Here is an 18,884-nt window from a genome sequence, read left to right as displayed (position 1 = left end):
CTCATGTGATTTATAAACTGTTCATATAAAGCAAGTGCTCTTTAGAGATGTTTAATTTTTACATAATAAATGCAAATTGCTATGTTCTGGTATATAAATCAGTACTCAAGGTTGGTTTCAAAACAGTAATTTGGACTCAACAGATCATTATACCTTACCTGAACAATTTCTATTAGCCAAATTTGCATCTTGGAACCATAAATAATCAACAGTCGGAGGTTGATAAGAATTCGAGGCTGGTAATTTGAAGGCTCTGGTTTATTTTTTTTTTTTTTCATTTTTCATTTAACTTGAGTAACATTTGAATATTGCCTTTTATTTGGGAAACTTGTATTGTTGCACATGAGTAGAAAGAATAATGTAATTATCCATCCCATGCTCATTACTTAGTATCAGCAATTATCATCTCCTAGCCAATCATGTCTCATACAGTCCCCTATACAGATTATTTTAAAGTAGATCTCAACTATTACAACTTTTTTCTGTAAAGAAATAGTCATAATACTACATACAACCATTGTAATTTTAAAATGTTTAAATAATTCCTAATTTCCCCAATTACCTCGTAATATTTTCCTAATTGGTTTGAAGACCTAATTGATACTTATAGAACATTCTTCCCTTCAATAGCAGAATACATCTTCTTTTCAAGTGCACATGAAACATTCTCCAAGAGAAACTACGTTTCAGGCCATAAAACAAACCTCAACTGATTTAAAAGCATTGAAATCATACAACACATGTTGTATGACTATAGTTGGTTTGTTTGAACAGGACCCAAGTTAGAGTTATACGTTACCTTTGAATCTGCTGGTTGTTGACTAATTATATCACCATGGGCAGATCACCAGTTCTTTTGAGATTAATTTTTTTCTTGTTGACATTGACAGAGCCAAGGTGAGCAGGGAGCCAGTGAATAGTTTTGCTAGGAAATCAAATGTAGATAACACTCAGAAAATAATTTGAAAATTTCTAGGTACTATATCTAATTATGCATGCAGCCTTTACTTTTATCCCATTGATTTTATTTAGAAACTTAGAATTGCTGGTGTTGTGGTTCTATTTTTAAATCATTGCATTTTATTTATTTATAAGGATCACCAGCTAGCCATATAGCAGAGGAAAGGAGAGTTTTTATTTTATGTTCATTTATATCATAATTAGTTACAGCTGTAATTTGGCTGCTTTTTTTCATGTGAGCATAACAACAAACTGATAATTTAATTCTGCCTTTGATTGGGTCATTAGACCTTCAGTGTTATTTAATGACAATATTATGGGGCAAGAAGAAATCACTGCCTAGGGTGTATTTTTAATTGGCATTTGCTAATGAATGAATGAAAATAAAGTAGTGTCTTTTACTTTCTATCTTCTCTAATAGTATCCTGGAGAGTGTCACCTTTTATGCTATATGAGAGTGCCTGTCTTTTATTTATTACATGATATGTTTCAATTATTTCAATTATTTCAATTATTCAATGTTTCAATTGACTATTGCAAACTTGAGTAACCAGAAAGGGCAGACAGGTAACATGAATATGTCAGTCATTCTGGGGGGAGTAACAGGGGATTCCAGTATACAGAGTGAACTCCCCATCTCAAGCCATCTCCAGTGTTTTGTCAGACAAAACAAGCCTGCTGGGTGGGTTCCTCCCCAAAAGCAGCTAATCAGCTGCCCTATTCAACTCGTAAACCTTTTATTAAATTACTCCTAATTATTACAGCATCCAAGGCCTTGGGATTTTTTACATTTAGGAGGTATTATTTTCACTGTAGTTCTGAGATTGGTTTCTGCTTCATGTTATTTATATGTTCTGGTATAGGTCCTCTGGTTATTATTCTCGTATTTTCTTCTTTGTTTCTCTTCCTAACTTTTTTTCTTCCTGTCTTTCCGACTTGCCTGTTATATCCTTCACTCTTGCTCTTGGAATCAATGCAGTCAAGTCATGGTTGTCCAGAATGCAAGGTAGAGTTGGCTCATTTTCAGTGTCAATGCTGTGCTGTGATGTCTAAAGTTTATATGTACACACTTGAAAATATACATTCACCTGTAGTTCATTTGTATCTTTTTACATGTTGGTATCTATTGAATTAGGCTACCAGAAAATCGCTCTGATTACATTACTAAATAGGCTTAGCAGATGTGTGCAGTAGAAAATTGAAAAGTAAAAAATGTTAAAAACGGAAAAATGTGAATAAAGAAATATCACCCTGCAATATAGATATAACTAGTTTTCAAATATAATTTGTCCGCTAAAACACATTTAGCTTCTCATGCGGTAACCCTGGCTTAAGCGCTCCTGAGTCTTCTATTCCAAACAAAAACAAAACCTAGAGTCACTTTCAAAAGAAATTAACTGATCTTCTGGATGTCCAGTACTAGACATGGAATCTCATCTTAAAGACCAGAGTTTTGTAGTCTTTTTCCATGAATTAGACCTGATATTGAGACATTTCCGTGTCTTTATAACTTCTGCACCACCAAGGTATTGCTGTGCAAAAGGATGCCATAACCTGCCTGCTCTCCCACATTAACAACAACACAAGAGCATCCTTCTTCGTTCGCCAACAGTAGGAAACAGTTTTCTAAGAGAGCTCATAACTCGATACATCATTACATTGTCAGCCAAGAGTGTCTTTTAGATGCATAACTGGAAGCATTGTTTTGCACATTTCGTTACATTATATACTATGTGTGTTATTTATTTAGTTGGGGAGGTGACTCTTACACCATCTGTAGCAATAAGGTGGTGAGAATTTTAATCCCACACAAAATATTAACGGTACAGGATTTGTTTTTGTCTGTGACATTAACATTTAACATATTTCCTAATTCTGGCAAGCTGTGGCCCTAAAGACGTTGTTTCTGATTTTGATCCTGATAGCAGTTGGATATTTAAATATTGTAAAGAATAGGATTAGTCACCACACCCTTTCTGGTGGCCAGAATTTTTTTTGTTTCCTTACATCCACTTAATCATGGCAAACACTAAATTTGATATTCTGTAAGGTTGCTTGTTACGGCTAGCTGTCTCAGGATACCATCCAGATCTCTCAGACTGATGGGCAAAATTAGTTTGATTGAAAGAGATAATGTCATTTTAGAACAGATATTATCAATCCCTTTATGCAGAACCTTCCTATCATTTATCTGGAGAAACAGGGGTGGAGGGTAGTTGTCAGAATGACAATGATTGTCTGTATTTAACTTAGAAGAGAGCGTGTTTTGTAAATGTGAATACTGGTTGAAACCATCTAGGATGTGCTGGTCACAATTTCAAAGATCTAGAAGTCACTTTCTCATTATATGTTTCATTTAGAAGTCACTTTCATCATCTCTGAGAACTGTCGATGTGAGAAGGAATTATAATGATAAGGTACTGATATTGTAGTTTTGGCTGAGGGGCCAGTGAGTGAAGTCCTGAAGAACTTGGGTTTGAATTTTAGCCCTGCCTCTTAGAAGTTGTAAGCTTTCTCTAAAATGATTTCCTCTTCTGCTAAATAGAAATAATAATAGCACCCCTCCCAGGCATTTTGTGAAACAGAGTAAACCGCCAAAAGTGATAAGCATAATGTCCAGCACATAATAAACTCAATAATGGTAGTTGATATTATTGCCAATAGTATGTACAATTACACTCTCTTAGGGTAATACCACTCAGAATTCCCTAAGCTACTCTAAAACTGGCCTAAATTTGTTATGATATGTGTTTATATACAAATATATATAATTTATATATAGGAAGTATATATACATACACACACACACACACATATATATAGGAATATATATATATATATATAAAAGAATATATATGGCCCATGTATATATAAGAATATATATATATATATATATGAATATACATATAGGAATATATAGGAATATATATATAGGAATGTATAGGAATATATAATTCCTATATTCCTATAATTCCTATATTCCTATATATATATATAAGAATATATATGGCCAATATATATATAGGAATATATATATAGGAATATATATATATAGGAATATATATATAGGAATATATATATATAGGAATATATATATAGGAATATATATATATAGGAATATATATATAGGAATATATATAGGAATATATATATAGGAATATATATATATAGGAATATATAATTCCTATATTCCTCTGCCCCTCCCCTGCTTGTGCGCGCACGCGCTCTCTCTCTCTCTCTCTCAAAAGAAAAAGTAAATAAACATTAAAAAAAAGTTGTGGGATTATTCATATTTCATGATTGGCTACATCAAGTAGCCAGTGGTCAGTTATCCCTACAAAAAAGGAGATACAGAAAGCTTGGGCTACAGCATTACACCAAATTATTTAACATCACTGTATAGGAAACTAAACAACTTTGAACTTCGTTTTCTTCAATAATAAAATGTAATACATCTGTCATTCTTAAAATTAAAAAAAAAAAAGTCCTGTGAACTGATAAGAATTTCACTGGTCCAATTTTCTGGTCTCCTTTCATTTCCTCTTCCTACCCTTGGATCAATATACTCATAAGCTCTGGAAGCCCAAATCGTCAGCACCAAGATGAGGTGAAAGAAAGACCAGGAAAGAGCACAAAGAGTGCATGAACTCAGAAGTTGTCCCTGGGTAATTAGGAAATGGAAATGAGCTTATCCAAAGGATCCCATTCTGGTTTTCTCTCTTTACACTGTTTGACTAAGTGCAGACCTTTTCCCACTAATGAGACTACGAGACTTTGCTATGATTGAAGCTGATATTAGCTATCATAATACCTTGAAGTTCCATTCCTGGCTAGACTTTCTCTAAACCTCCTTGTTAGCATATCAGACTGTTTCCTCCAAGACCTATGTAAATCAGGAACAGGTGTTGTATGCATTTACAATTCAAAGGCCAAAACTTGTTTCATTTCAGTGGATTTTAAGAGGAAAAAAGTAGGAGCATGTTTTAAGGATCCATCCAATAAACACTTCTTTAGCACAGACTGTTCCACTGTGCTAGGAGCTGAGGTGAGAGTTGACAAACAACCATAGCTCTGACTTCAGGGAGCACAGGGGGCAATGAAGTGATGTGCTAAAAACACACTACTGCACAGAACAATAGAGCTTATAAAATGGAATATGATATGAGCTTCTTTCTCATTTAAAGGAAAATCCTTAGAGGAGTAATTAAAAATAGTGTGTGTGTGTGTGTGTGTGTGTGTGTGTGTGTGTGTGTTTCTTTATTGGACCTACTGTATTTTTTCAGTAAAGAAATATATATGTATATGTGTGTATGTATGTGTGTGTTGTGTGTTTCTATATATAAGTATGTGTATATATGTCTGTGGTCTTTATGTGTGTATGTGTGTGTATATATATGCATGTATGTGTGTGTGTATATATATGTATGCATGTATGTGTGTGTATATATATGTATGCATGTATGTGTGTGTGTGTGTGTGTGTGTGTATATATATATATGATTTCCAATAAAGGAAAACCAAATAAAACAAAAGAAATAAAAACCTTCAATATTTTAATTCTATGAGAGTGAAATAGAAAGAAGCCATCATATCCCATTCTTCTTTCTCATCTATATTTTTAAATTAAAAAGAGAAACTCAGAGTACTGTTTTTCTGTCAGTTTAGGGAAGAATAATTGAATTTCAAATATCTTTTTCTGCCTGTCTTAAAAGCAGATTTACTCATGAGAAAATAACCGGTCAAATTAAAAAATGAAAGAGAAAAGAAATTAGTCAAAACTTCAAGGGGATGAAGGTTAACTTTTCTTTATTAGCCCCATGCCCCATCTTGATTAATTGACTTTTTATTTTCCCTGGTTAAAAAACTTCTCTGATTATCAGATATGGGCTCATTGTCCTCATTTAATATCATTATTGCCATCTTCCCAGGAGGGAATATAGTGTGTTTTCTGGACGAAGAAGGAAACAGAAAAGGAGCCCCACTTTTTCCTCACCCTCATTTATGCTCACGTTTAAGAGTCCCTCTGCTTGACCATCTTCAGCTTGTAAATCCAGATTCTGATACAGATGGGAGAACGTGTGGAGAGTTTTCACTTGTGTGAGATGGCTACACAGCCCGATCAGATCATGCTCCAGGTGGTCGGTACATGGTAGTTAAAAAACAAGTGTCGTTGAAGGAGTGGCTTTGTGCGACCATCTCTGTGTCATAAAATTCAAGTACAAAAAAACTGCAAAGGATTTCATTATCATTTACACAGCTCAACCAGGAAGAGTGGAGGCCAGTTGTGTTTACCGACAATAATCCTAAAGGAAATGGACACATCGAGTCTGGAGAGAATTAAAGAATCAAATTCATTAATAACATAAAATTCTGCCAGTTTGGGTTATTCCCGAGTGTATCTGGGCAAAAAGAAATATTTATGGTAATTATCCCTGGTTCCACAACACTCTCCTGGGATATACTATTCAGAATTTCCCTACACCTCTAAAACTTGCCTAATTTTCTGTATGTGTCTATATACACACATATTGTATAAAATTTATATTACATATACAGGAAATCTATATATCTAAATTGAAGGGAAGGACTTTAGATTTTCTGGTAAAGAAGACAAACGAGGCACTGCAGCTGATAAAGCCTGAAATTAAGAAACTGGTGGCTTATTCAGATTTTGTGAACCTAATCAAGTTCACAAAAAAAGTACATACAGCTTACATTTAAGAGCAACCAGTCAGTTTCCCTATGTCTGGATCATAGTCCTGCCAGTTAATAACTATGCCACCTTCCCAACAGCCCTTAATTCCACGGATCTTCAGTTTTTTCTACCCTGTCTCACAGAATTACCACGAGGGTTAAATGAGCTAATACATAAAAAGCATTTAGAACTCTGCCTGAGAAAAACTAAGCATTTAATGAATGTTAGCTGTTTTTATTTTAATGTGCTTACCTTATAAATTGCTTTTCACCCACGAACCAAGAACTTTTAAAAAATGTATATGTGAAAAAAACGTGAAAAATTGTGGTAACAATTATCCATATTCATAGATTCAGAAAAGATGATGGCTAATAAATCCTTTTCAAGACATTTTAATAATACAGACCATTTTCACATATATTGACAATATCTGGAATTTTCAAGAAAGTACTGGAGTTTATGTTTGACATTAATTCCCATCTTCTTAAAATATGATGCATTGAATTATTCAGCATTGAAAAAAAAATTTGCTGCTATTTACTGTATTATGAATTTTACCCTTAATGTTTCCCCATGATCTCATTACCTCGATAACAAACAAATAGTCCAAAACAAATAGAATTTTTAAAAGTCAGACTACCATATGTTTTTCTTCTAAGTATACCTGCCTAGAGAAATAGCCATGAATTCTAAAGTAGCTACCAACCAAGGCTTGTTATTATCTTGAAAGTGCTCACATTCATTCTTCTGATGATATCATTAAAAAAAAAATTTAGGCTCCTGGGTAGCTCATTCGGTTAAGCATCTGACTTGGGCTCAGGTCATGATCTCATGGTTCGTGAGTCCAAGCCCTACATTGCTTCAGGTTCTCTGTTCCTCTCTCTCTGCCTGTAACCCGCTGGCTCTCACTCTCTTCCCTCTTTCCCTCTCTCTCTCTCTCTCAAAAATAGATAAACACATTTTAAAAAACCAAAAACATAAGATATAAAGACACATAGCCTACCAAAGTTATTTTGAAGTTTTATTGGAAAATATTTCAAACTGAAAATTATAGACAATAACAAATACCTCTGTTTTTGATATTTGGTTCTATCAAATTTTAATATTCTGCTATAGAGGCTCCAAATTTTTTTATTAAAAAACATTTTGTATGTACCCTCTGAAACCCTCTGAAACCATTCCTCTGTCCACCTGAGAAAACTACTAAATAGAATTTGATACCTATAATTCCCAAGCTGACTTATGATATTAATATATTTTTATTATATATACATGTATACGTAGTTTACTGTATTAGCTCACATGATTTTAATTTTAAATCATAATAACTTACTTTAGTTATCCTTGTGCAAATTTGTTGCTTAACTTTTTTCTAGATGTATCTGTCTTGATATATGGAGGTGTATTTTATTCATTTTAACTGCTGCTATTTTACTGAATGAATATATTGTATATATCATATTAATATGCTGTTAGAAATAATGTTACGGTGAATGTTCTTGAACACATTCCTTGTGCACAGGTGAGGAGAACACATTCCCTGTGCACAGAAGAATTTCTCTAGATAGAAGTGGAATAAGTCAAAGTAGAATTTGCTGGGGGTTTGGGTACATAAACTTCACCAGTTTCATCTAAAATCCATCTAAATTCAGGTAAAAAGTATGTATCAATTTATACTATCTATAATACATGACAATTCCTGTATTTTCAAATCATTGCATTTACACTTCCCCAAAATTATTTGCAGTTTATCTTGAATAAAAACATTGTCAAATCCAGCTTTTATTTTTGTACAGATGAGTTGGTTAGAAGAGAGAAAGAAGGTCGATGCTTTATTCCTTAATTTTGATTCAGTTTACCATGGCTGAAATAGGAGGTCCTGGGAAACATGAGTTCAGTGGTTCTCATCCTTGGATGCACATTAGTTTTACCCAGAAGATTTTAAAAATTTTGATAGTCAAGCGTCACCCCAGACCTATTAGATGAGGACTCTTCGGAGGTGCCAGGCAAGGAGATATGGGTGCATGGCCGGTTGCCCTCTTTGCAGCCTTAGAACTTGGATTCCTAGCTAATCCCAGTATGCAGTCAATGTTGTGAATTACTGCCCCTGCATATCCTGGTAAGAAAGAGAAAAAAGCCAGAGACAGAAGAAAGACATTCTGAAGGTGGGATGCACTGGAGCTTGATTCTCAACAGCTCTGTCTAGAATGGATAGGGTAGATTGTGCCTGTGAAACAGTAAGAGGCATTCCAGGAAGTGGAGCGCATGAGACCAGGAACTAGCAAGAGTTAGTCTGCCCATAGCTGGGAACACACACCACCAAACCCAGGGAGAGGATCCAGTCCTTTTAGAAAAGCCACCTCGTAAAGTCAAGGCACATGAAAGAACTCCAGACAAGTATGTTGGTTTTCAGGACTCTGGTGCCCATCAGCACTGAAGTGTTATCTAGGACCTGAGATCGAAGGCTAGGCAGAAAATTCAGGAAAAAAGCAGTGAAGATTAGATAAAGGCCTTCTCTGTGGGGTAACATTGGCTAATAGCAACCATGATAGTTCATTCCCATCAGCTGATTGATGTCAAGTATAGATGTTACCATATAGTTCATGTAATTATCTCTTGGGAAAGATTTCCTAAATTACAGTATAGCTGGAACACCTAAAGCTTTTCTTTAAAAAACTACTTCAGGGCAAATAAAACCAAAGGCATCCAACATGTTCTTAAATTGTCATTTTTTATTCAATTTAAAATAAGGCTTAAGATGGTAAGATGAGGAGATGATTGCATAATGATTTAACACAAAGTATCATCTTAAAATGGCTGCACGACCTTCCTGTTAACTATGAAGTCATCAGTTAAGGTGAATAATCAATGTAACTTTTTTTTCTGTTTTTTTTTTTTTTTTGGCTTCTAATTCAGTGCTGAGTACAAGAGGAGGACTAAATATGTTCAAAAAAGTCTTAATCCTGAATGGAATCAAACAGTAATTTATAAAAGTATCTCCATGGAACAGGTATGCAATGATTATTTTCTGTGACAGATTTAGGCTAATATAAGAATAGCAATGGCAAAAGTATTAAAAGATTGTAGTCTATCAATTCTGTCACACGGACAAGAAGGAATAAGTAAAATATATATGAGAAAGGTAGCCAGTGAAAGGAAATGGGTACAGTTCAAAGATCCCATGAATGTAAACGTGGGCATTTTGACAAAACAGCCGAAAAATAAGCAAAGACATAAGACCAGTGGAACATTTTCCACCAATTATTTCAAAATTTAAATAGTTCAACAGACTAGGCCATATTTGTCATATTTTGAGGGAAACTATTTTTCCAACTGGCTGTACATTTTTTTTAAAATTTGGCCAATCTCAGGGGCACATGGGTTGCTCAGTTGGTTAAGTGTCCAACTTCTGCTCAGGTCATGATCTCATGGTCCATGAGTTCAAGCCCTGCATTAGGCTCTGTGCTGATAGCTCAGAGCCTGGAGGCCTCTTCGGATTCTGTGTCTCCCTCTCTCTCTAGCCCTCCCCCATTCATACTCTGTCTCTGTCTCGAAAATAAATAAACATTTTTTTTTTAATTTGGCCAATCTCTTTTCTTTTTTTTCCAGTGTTATTGAGATATAATTGATGTAATACATTGTATACGGTAATGTTAGACACCATAATGCTTTGATATGTATATTACAAAAGTAATACTTGGCTATATTTGACTTTCATAAACAATTCAAAGAAAAGATTTTAGTGTATATAAATATATTATTGATAGGCGTCTGTGTGGCATAGTCAATTAAGTATCTGACTCTTGACCTTGGCTCAGGTATTAAACTCACTTTTGTGCATTTGAGCCCAGCATTGGGCTCTGTGCTAATAGCACAGAGCCTGCTTGGGATTCTGTCTGTCCTCTCTGCCCTTCCCCCACTTGTGTGTGCTCTCTCTCTCTCTCTCTCAAAATAAGTAAATAAAATTTAAAAAAAATGTATTATTGTACCAGACAACATTTTAGGAATTCTCTGTCTTCTCTAAATTGAGGCCTCATAAGTCTGACATTGTGAAGCTGAACTGTACAGACCAAGACATACAGATGACTAGCCTCAAGATTATAAAGGAGGTTTAGGATTTGTTCTCTGGAAGATTTCTGATGTGATTGTGAAGTTGAAGCTAGGTATAAATTGTAATCTGGGTTCTTGAATTTAAAAGAAGTTAAATTTACCTGCAGAAATAAGGCAATGCTACTTACGTCTTTCGATGATTTATTAAAACCAAAAAACTCTAATCCAAATATTTTATCTAAATTACCTAGACAGTTTTGCAACCTATGAATTCCATGTATTTAAAGAGCATTTATGGATTCTGCTTTTATTTTTAGAATCTGAGGGGAGTGTTAGAATAACAGGAAATGAGTAAAACTTTGAGGTCTCTTACGAGCAAACACTAGGTTTGACTGTAAAACCATTGGTATTTCACATACTATTTAATATAAACCCACATTTTTAGATAAATTTGAAGTCCTTTTATACACTTCAAGGAAGTGAAAGTAAATGAATCTATAATAGAGTGTGATGAAAATTTATGATGAGGGATGGGGTTAATGACATTTTGATTTAAACTGTAGCTCAAGAAGAAAACACTGGAGGTGACCGTCTGGGATTATGATAGATTTTCTTCCAATGACTTTCTTGGTGAGGTGAGCATCTGATTTCCTTTTCCTTATTCGCTTTCATTATGAACCACCAATTAGAGCTTGATGCAAGCGTATTTCTTAAGTTTATAAGATAACCATTTTGGTTAAAGCCCTTCGGTGGATAGAATGTATTTCCTGATTCATCCTTTTCAGTTGATGAATAGTAACTTGAGAAATGGTCTTCACTTTACCATTTGATGTACTTTATAAATAATTTGCAAGATGAACTAGTAATTGTTTTCATAGGAGATATATAATCATGCTGTGAATCCAAATGATTATGTTAAAATTTTGAGATAAACTTTATAAAATGAGCTAGATTTTTAAATTGCATTTTCAGGTTATTGAGTCGCTATTCCTCACTGAATGTATCATTGACTTTATGTGACATTTTACATTCTTATTTCTTTGAAGTATCCCGTGAAAACTCTCAAAATATTTTACAAGGCAAAACTAGAAGTAGGAGAAGACAATAAAAAGGAATTTTATGTAAATTCACATGAAATCTAACCTCATTAATGAACTCTAGCACAGTGGTCAGATTCTGCATTTTTGGTTTGTTTTTGTTTTCATCTATCATTTTTCCAAAAATATATATTTTATTTAGTGATCTTTGCTAAAACAGAAGTTGTGAATTAATGTTAAAAAATAAGCCATAAGAGACTCTTGAATACAGAGAACAAACTGAGGGTTGATGGGGGGTGAGGGAGAGGGGAAAGTGGGTGATGAGCATTGAGGAGGGTACCTGTTGGGATGAGCCCTGGGTGTTGTATGGAAACCAATTTGACAATAAATTACATTAAAAAAATAAAAATAAACCATCTCTTAAAAAAAATAACACCTAGACAATATGATGTCCCTTCCCAGAAATCATAGAAAACTGTTATGTAGTCTAGGTGATGTGAGACCTTGTTTGGTTCCTAGACTGTATTTCTCTTTCCCATCAAAACTAGACCATTTGACCTTTAATTGCAGTCTCATGCTAGTACAGCCACTGGGAATAGTCTTGCCCTTCGGACAGTTCTAGGATGCACTGTTATATCTGACTTAATGTCCCATTTCAGAAAACTGATTTATTGTTGTTTTTAAAATTGATTGTTCACATGAATTTAGAGCGTATATCCATTGTGTTGGTTCTCATTATTTTATGTCTCATCAAATCTGAAATGCCAGCAACTCTAAAATGCACTATTACTTACGAATCACTAAGAAAGAAAAAAATGCTGGGAAGTCTGGGTGGTTCATTCGCTTAGGAGTCCGACTTGGGCTCAGGTCATGATTTCACAGTTCATGGATTCGAGCCCCGTGTCCAACTCAAGTCCCGCATCTGGCTCTGTGCTGACAGCTCAGAGCCTGGAGCCTGCTTAGGTTTCTGTTTCCCTCTCTCTCTACCCCTCCCCCCGCTTCTGCGTTGTCTCTCTCTGTCTCTCACAAATGAATAAATGTTAAAAAAAAAATAAAGACAAAAAATGCTGCCAGTTAAAACATGACACAGTGCTTTCTCACCGTTAAGTTGTTAGTCATACCCCTATTTCAAAGATAAACTAAAGTATGTTTTAAAATACAGGGGATAAGTTAGTAATTTGCAAATTGCCCATTCTTTTTTTATTTTGTCCCTCTCATAACTAAAACCAATCTTTAAAAATGATATCCAAGTTAGAAAAACAAAAGATCCAAATTTAGTACTAGAATGTGTTCATTTCACAAAAGAAAGTTTTCTTTCATGAAGAATTGCAAGTCTACCTTTTTACGTGATCTCCAAAATAATTAATAGTCTGAGATTTTATACAGTTCCATTTAACCAAGTGTTTATTAGACATCTATGATGCACAGGGCATTGTTCCCAATGTCATGCGTAAAGAAACATGAGGAAGACAGCCTGGTCGTCCTCAACGTCATACTGTATCTTATATCCATGAATAAATTTCAGGTCACAGAAGAGAGTAATAAGTGAATTATATCAACCTCATTGACTTCCTGCATTGTTTTTCAGGTACTGATTGATTTATCTAGCACATCTCACCTCGATAACACTCCTAGATGGTATTCTCTCAAAGAACAGACTGAAAGCCTCGATCATGGCAAGTCTCATTCCAGTCAGGGCAGCCAGCAGCCTCCAAAGCCATCTGTCATCAAAAGCAGAAGCCATGGTATCTTCCCTGACCCATCCAAGGGTAGGAGACATTTCAAGTAGAAAAAGCTTTTGTCTCCTTGTTCACTTAGTAACTTCTGAATATGAATGCCTGTAGATGTAATTCATTTTGAAATGTTGGATTCTGTTGGAAAGTATGTAATATAATGTCATGCAAAGAGTGATTGATATGGAATCAGGAGTAAAGGGTGTTAGTCTCGGATCAGCCCATAATTAGGTTTACTACTTGGCGATCTTCACCTAACTCTGGTTTTGAAGCAGGATAATGGAGGAGTTTGGGCTATATGAGCTGTTGGGTTATTTCCAGCTCTCAGATTCCATGATACTAGGATTTTATAAAATGTGTTGGGTTATTCCGTAAAGAAAAATAAAAATCCTCAACAGTTCATTGACGAGACATACTCATTATTACCATTGATGCAGATTTCTTCTAATTGTTTAAACCCCTATTTTTTCATAGGTATTTTCTTATTCACATATTATCTATATGTAAGCTATACATAATTTTGCATCCTGATTTTTACTTGTCATATCAAGAACATTTTCCCCATGTCATCACAACAATTGGTATGTTGAAATTTACTTAAACCTTTCCTAAATGTTGGCCTCAAGCTAATTCTATGATTTTTTTTAAAACTCTGATTATTATTTTTTGAAATAATAATGTTATACATCGGTTTGGGCAATACACACAGAATTCCCATTTGAATGAGATTTTCCTTTGAGAGGTTTATTGCCAATTATCCTACGACACATTAATCTTCATCATAAACCGAGTTACTACCTGTATGAGATAACCATGTAGTATCTTCCCTAGATATATTGAACTATGTACAAGTATCAACTATAACTTTTTATACTGGACCTGAGTCTTGCTCCCTTCTCTTCTCAGAAAGTATATCACATTGAAAAGTGGTTCTTTGCACATTAGAAAGGAATGGGTCCCAATTGCATGTGTTCTAGGAGATGGAAAACCACGAGGCCAAGTCCAGTAGGACACTGAGTTGATCTGATAAACCACAGACTCCCATGCGTGCTACAGATATGACTTATGACTGAGCTTTATAGATCATTTATGGATTCCACTTCCAGAACAACTCTGCCCTGATTAACGGTCTAGAAGATCATTAGCATAAAGACTTCTCTCCCTCTGACTGCCATAGTCAATGTGGGATCTATAGTCCACATTCTCTAAACTCACCCGAGACATGATTCTACAGTCCCCACACTTGATGTGTCCTATAGTGATTCACGCCCCTTTGTCCAGGAATTCACCGCATTTTTACTTAAAACTCCTCTGTGGTAGTGTCAGCCTATCGTCTCCTGCCTGGTCCCTACCTGAATCGGCAGTTGCTTGCTAAAAGGATAAGTTACCATAATTCATTTACGTGAGGATAGTCAGATGTATTTCCTCTTCTCACAGTTCTCTCTTCTTCTCAACATTATCATCCTCTTGACTCCCCTCCCCCACACGGCTTCCCAAATGTTTAATCACATTGCCGAGTAGGGAGCAGTCGCATAAGTAAGCCCAACAGGCAGCGGCATTAACATAAATCTTAGACAGTTGCAAATGACGTGAGGCCGGGCTCGATGGGAGGAATGCTGGAGCCACGTTAACTCCTGTTTCACCCTTTTGTAACCAGACATGCAGGTTCCCACCATTGAGAAATCCCACAGTAGTCCTGGTAGCTCGAAATCCTCCTCCGAAGGTCACCTCCGCTCTCACGGACCATCTCGCAGCCAGAGCAAAACCAGCGTCACCCAGACCCACCTGGAAGATGCAGGGGCTGCCATAGCCGCTGCCGAAGCCGCAGTGCAACAGCTCCGCCTGCAACCAAGTAAAAGACGCAAATAAATTCCTCAGCATGGCAGCTTAATGTTCATCTGTTGCCTTCCTTCCCTGCTGTCCTTCCCTGTCTGCTTTCTGTGTTTTGGCACACCCCGCTCACTCCGTTCTCTGTCCCTTTGTCTGTGTAAGGACAGTACCGATACATATATATGCTCTCTCTCTTATTTAAAAAAAAATTTTTTTTATTGATGTGGACCGCAATAAAACTGGCTGTTTCCCCTTTGTCTCCACCATCCATCCAACCTGGCTCATAGTACTTGGTAGCTGTGTCCGTGATGTTTGCAGACAACGCAATGTTGTGTGTCCTTTGTGTGTGCACTTTAAATATCCTTTCGACTACAGGAATTATAAGCACACGTGACTGCCAGTTTTCTAGGCATTACACCAAAAAGCACACACCCGAGCAGTTAGAGCAGATTGGAAGTGAGATTCTCTGAAAACATTCCAAAATTGGGGGCAGAAGAGTAATACCACCAGCAGGCAAATTTTCGAACCTGGAGGGGGAAAAGACACTTCAAGCTTAAATACCTTAATGGATTATGCACGTGAAGTATTGTAGCTTTCCATGTGGGACACTTGCTAATCGTTTGACAAAAAAAAAAAAAAAAATCTGTGAAGAAAATCATGTCTCATATTTCCAAAAAATTACATAATATTAACATATGTATAAACATATGTGATGAGGCAGTGTGACCTCCTTAAGGAACACACTGGGGTCCATTTCGTTGGATCACACTTTGTGTATGATAACAGTGAATTTATTGGTTACTTTTTTCCTAACCATTGGGGATCCTAGGACAGTCAAGATATCAATTAAAGAATAACAATCCACCCATCTTAACTGCTGTATTTTCATTTAATTTATGAAAATGTAGTCAACTGATATATCAAAACTTAGTAAGAACAGAGATTTTACAAATGGAGGTGCACTGTTCCTTCCAAGAGACATCAGCCAGACAATGGACATAGACTGATGTTATCCCCACGTCCCAAAGTCTTCATTTCCAAAGAAACAGCCAGTTTTAACCCCTTTAGTGCTATGCATGTGGTGTCATTTTGGCATTTGAAAACCCACCTTATTTAAAGAGAGCAAAAGATCACTTCTGTTTGCATGAGTAACATTTAAGCTGGTTCCATCTGAGGATACATACTCTGGGTTTCCATTTCACCCACACTGCCACAGCAGCACATAAAAGCGGTCAGTCTAATCATGCCAGGAAGCAGCACAGACACAGCATAGCAGGAATCCTCCCCATTCAAAGAACTCAGTCTGATAATCTGCCTCCACCAGCCAATGGCAACCAAGACCAAAGCCAGCTAGCCCTCAGGAAGGTGATGTCTGATGGACCAGTCAAGCCAGAAGGAGGTGAGCAGAAAGGCGCTATTCAAAGCACACAGCGAGAACATCCCCCAAATTTAAAGCCTTCCTCTTTTAATTTTTAGACATTGTCTGATAAAATATGTTTATCCCCTTTTTAATGTGCTTTTGTGGGCATGGCATTTCAGGACTTCCTTGTCGCTGTGTAAGTCCCAAAATCAGTCCCATGATATATTGACTACGGTGATTTGTATTTTTCTATGCACTGGGCATCTTTTGACTTCTGTTGGGAAATAGATTAACAATATTCATATTGCAGAATGGAATGCATGCTACTAACCTAATCTGTTCAAGCATGACTATAAATATGTTGCATTGTGATAAAAGTTTAAACTGCTCAAAATTCGAACTAGCATACCAGTTGGAATGTAGATCAGTGTCTGTTGCATATTATTTCAAGTGTAACTTTTTAAACATTCAGTGGATTTTGGAAATTCTTAGAGGAAAGTAAGGGAAAAATTGTTAATGCACTAATTCACCTTTACATGGTGAAAGTTCTCTCTTGATCCTACAAACAGAGATTTTCCACTCATGTTTCCATAGTTGTTAAGTGTATCAGATGTGTTGGGCATGTGAATATCCAAGTGCCTGTGTAATAAATAAAGTATCTTTATTTCATTCATAAACTACTGGGTTCTGAGCCATTGTTATATGATGCAGCTTAAAATGAGTGTGTCAGTTTTTGCTTTCTCATTTGATTCCTTGCAATAGAGTATTTATAGTTCTTGTTCCATTGCTAGTGAGATCTCTAATGATAGACCATGTGGGGAGCAGAACAAAGTTTTATGTCTGAAACATTATTAGCTAGATGGAAAATTACTGCTAAATAAGCACCAAGCGTACATAAACATGTAAGTAAGTGATAGGGGCTGGGCTGCTCAGTGATACTTCTGCTATGTCTTGCTCGAACATCTGATCTACTCTGCGGTCTTCCCAGGTTTCTGTTTGGAGGAAGACAAATCCCATGAGCCCTCGCTCTGGGTGGGTGGGTGTATGTAAACTTGGTTCCATAGCTGTGTTCAGAAAGGAAAGCAAGTTTGCATCCATCCCTAACTTGACCCCAGCATTCCTGCAGTTTTTCCCAAGAAAGAGTGCTACTGCCAGTGACAAAAATCAAATGAGGGTGATTATAAAATTGTCTTTGAATTTAGTTCAAAAACATTGGTAAAATGGTTTTTTTTAATAGGATACTAGTGCTCCGTTATGTCCCTTCTAGCCCTAAAGTACTTGATTTTATGATTCTCTACTTGCCACCAAATTAAAATCAAGCCTTATATTTTCCTATTGCATTCCTCTTTATTCTCTGAAAACCAAAATTTATAATAGGCTCTTGTTCCAACGAATCAGATATTTTGGGACAGTGGAAAGTACCTGTGGCATAAAACATAGTGATGTTTTCTAAATTAGCCTGGTAATTATCACCTCTGCATGGTTACCCTTTTCTACTTAGCTTACCAATACTTTCCAAAAGTACTTAAAATCCCACCTGTGACTTTTTCTTCCATCAGATAAGTTCAGTGGATTTCTTAATGTTACTCATTTTCTTACTTCAGATAGTCCATAATGATAAAGGTCACAGTAGTCAAATGCTTCCCTTATTTCACACTCTATTTTTAATGATCATGATATAAGTATTGCTATAGAATATTTTGTCTGAGTTTTTTCTAGATATGGTTAAAATCTATAGCAAAATGCTTTTAGTTCCCTTTATTTGAATAATGCTGTAACAGAAATTCATATACATTTAAGGTGCCGTGACTGAATACTGAAGTCATTCTGTACTGAAATAATCAAGATAACATGCCGTGGTGAACATTTCTTGTTTAATTTTGTATTAGCAGACGATAAAGAAAGTGTCTATTTTGTGAAACATAATTATTTCCCTGCTACCGTAAATGCACCAAGAATATAATTCAGCCATGCATTTTGCCAAACAACTGGTGGTAAACATGCTATAGGATCGAATTATATAAAATGCTGTGCCATTAGTTGAAAGCTTAGAAAAACTGGTCTGAGATGTAAACGTACAAAGAGCCAACGGGTTCCTATTCTCTAACCGCATACATAAGTATTATTAATTTTAAGTGTTCAGATAAAAGCCTTCCATTTCAAACCTCACAATGGAGTCCATATAGTCCCATCTGCTTTCTGATAATCCTGCCCTTCAT

At 35.8% G+C, this 18,884-nt stretch overlaps 1 protein-coding gene across 2 annotated transcripts in view; it reads left to right on the top strand.

The window, feature by feature from the left end:
- The window catches only part of PCLO (piccolo presynaptic cytomatrix protein), a 423,639-nt gene that overhangs the window by 343,479 nt on the left and 61,276 nt on the right, over nucleotides 1-18,884 (top strand). For both annotated transcript variants that reach the window (XM_047849897.1, XM_047849896.1), the window contains exons 16-20: nucleotides 9,572-9,665; nucleotides 11,269-11,340; nucleotides 13,331-13,511; nucleotides 15,133-15,327; nucleotides 16,630-16,704. In XM_047849897.1, the coding sequence (XP_047705853.1) occupies nucleotides 9,572-9,665; nucleotides 11,269-11,340; nucleotides 13,331-13,511; nucleotides 15,133-15,327; nucleotides 16,630-16,704 (617 nt within the window). The remainder of the gene's footprint in view (nucleotides 1-9,571; nucleotides 9,666-11,268; nucleotides 11,341-13,330; nucleotides 13,512-15,132; nucleotides 15,328-16,629; nucleotides 16,705-18,884) is intronic.

The sequence above is a fragment of the Prionailurus viverrinus genome, chromosome A2 (genome assembly GCF_022837055.1).
Source record: "Prionailurus viverrinus isolate Anna chromosome A2, UM_Priviv_1.0, whole genome shotgun sequence".
Taxonomy (NCBI): domain Eukaryota; kingdom Metazoa; phylum Chordata; class Mammalia; order Carnivora; family Felidae; genus Prionailurus; species Prionailurus viverrinus.
Note: the sequence above shows the minus strand (reverse complement) of the source record. Positions and strands in the feature narration are given on the sequence as shown.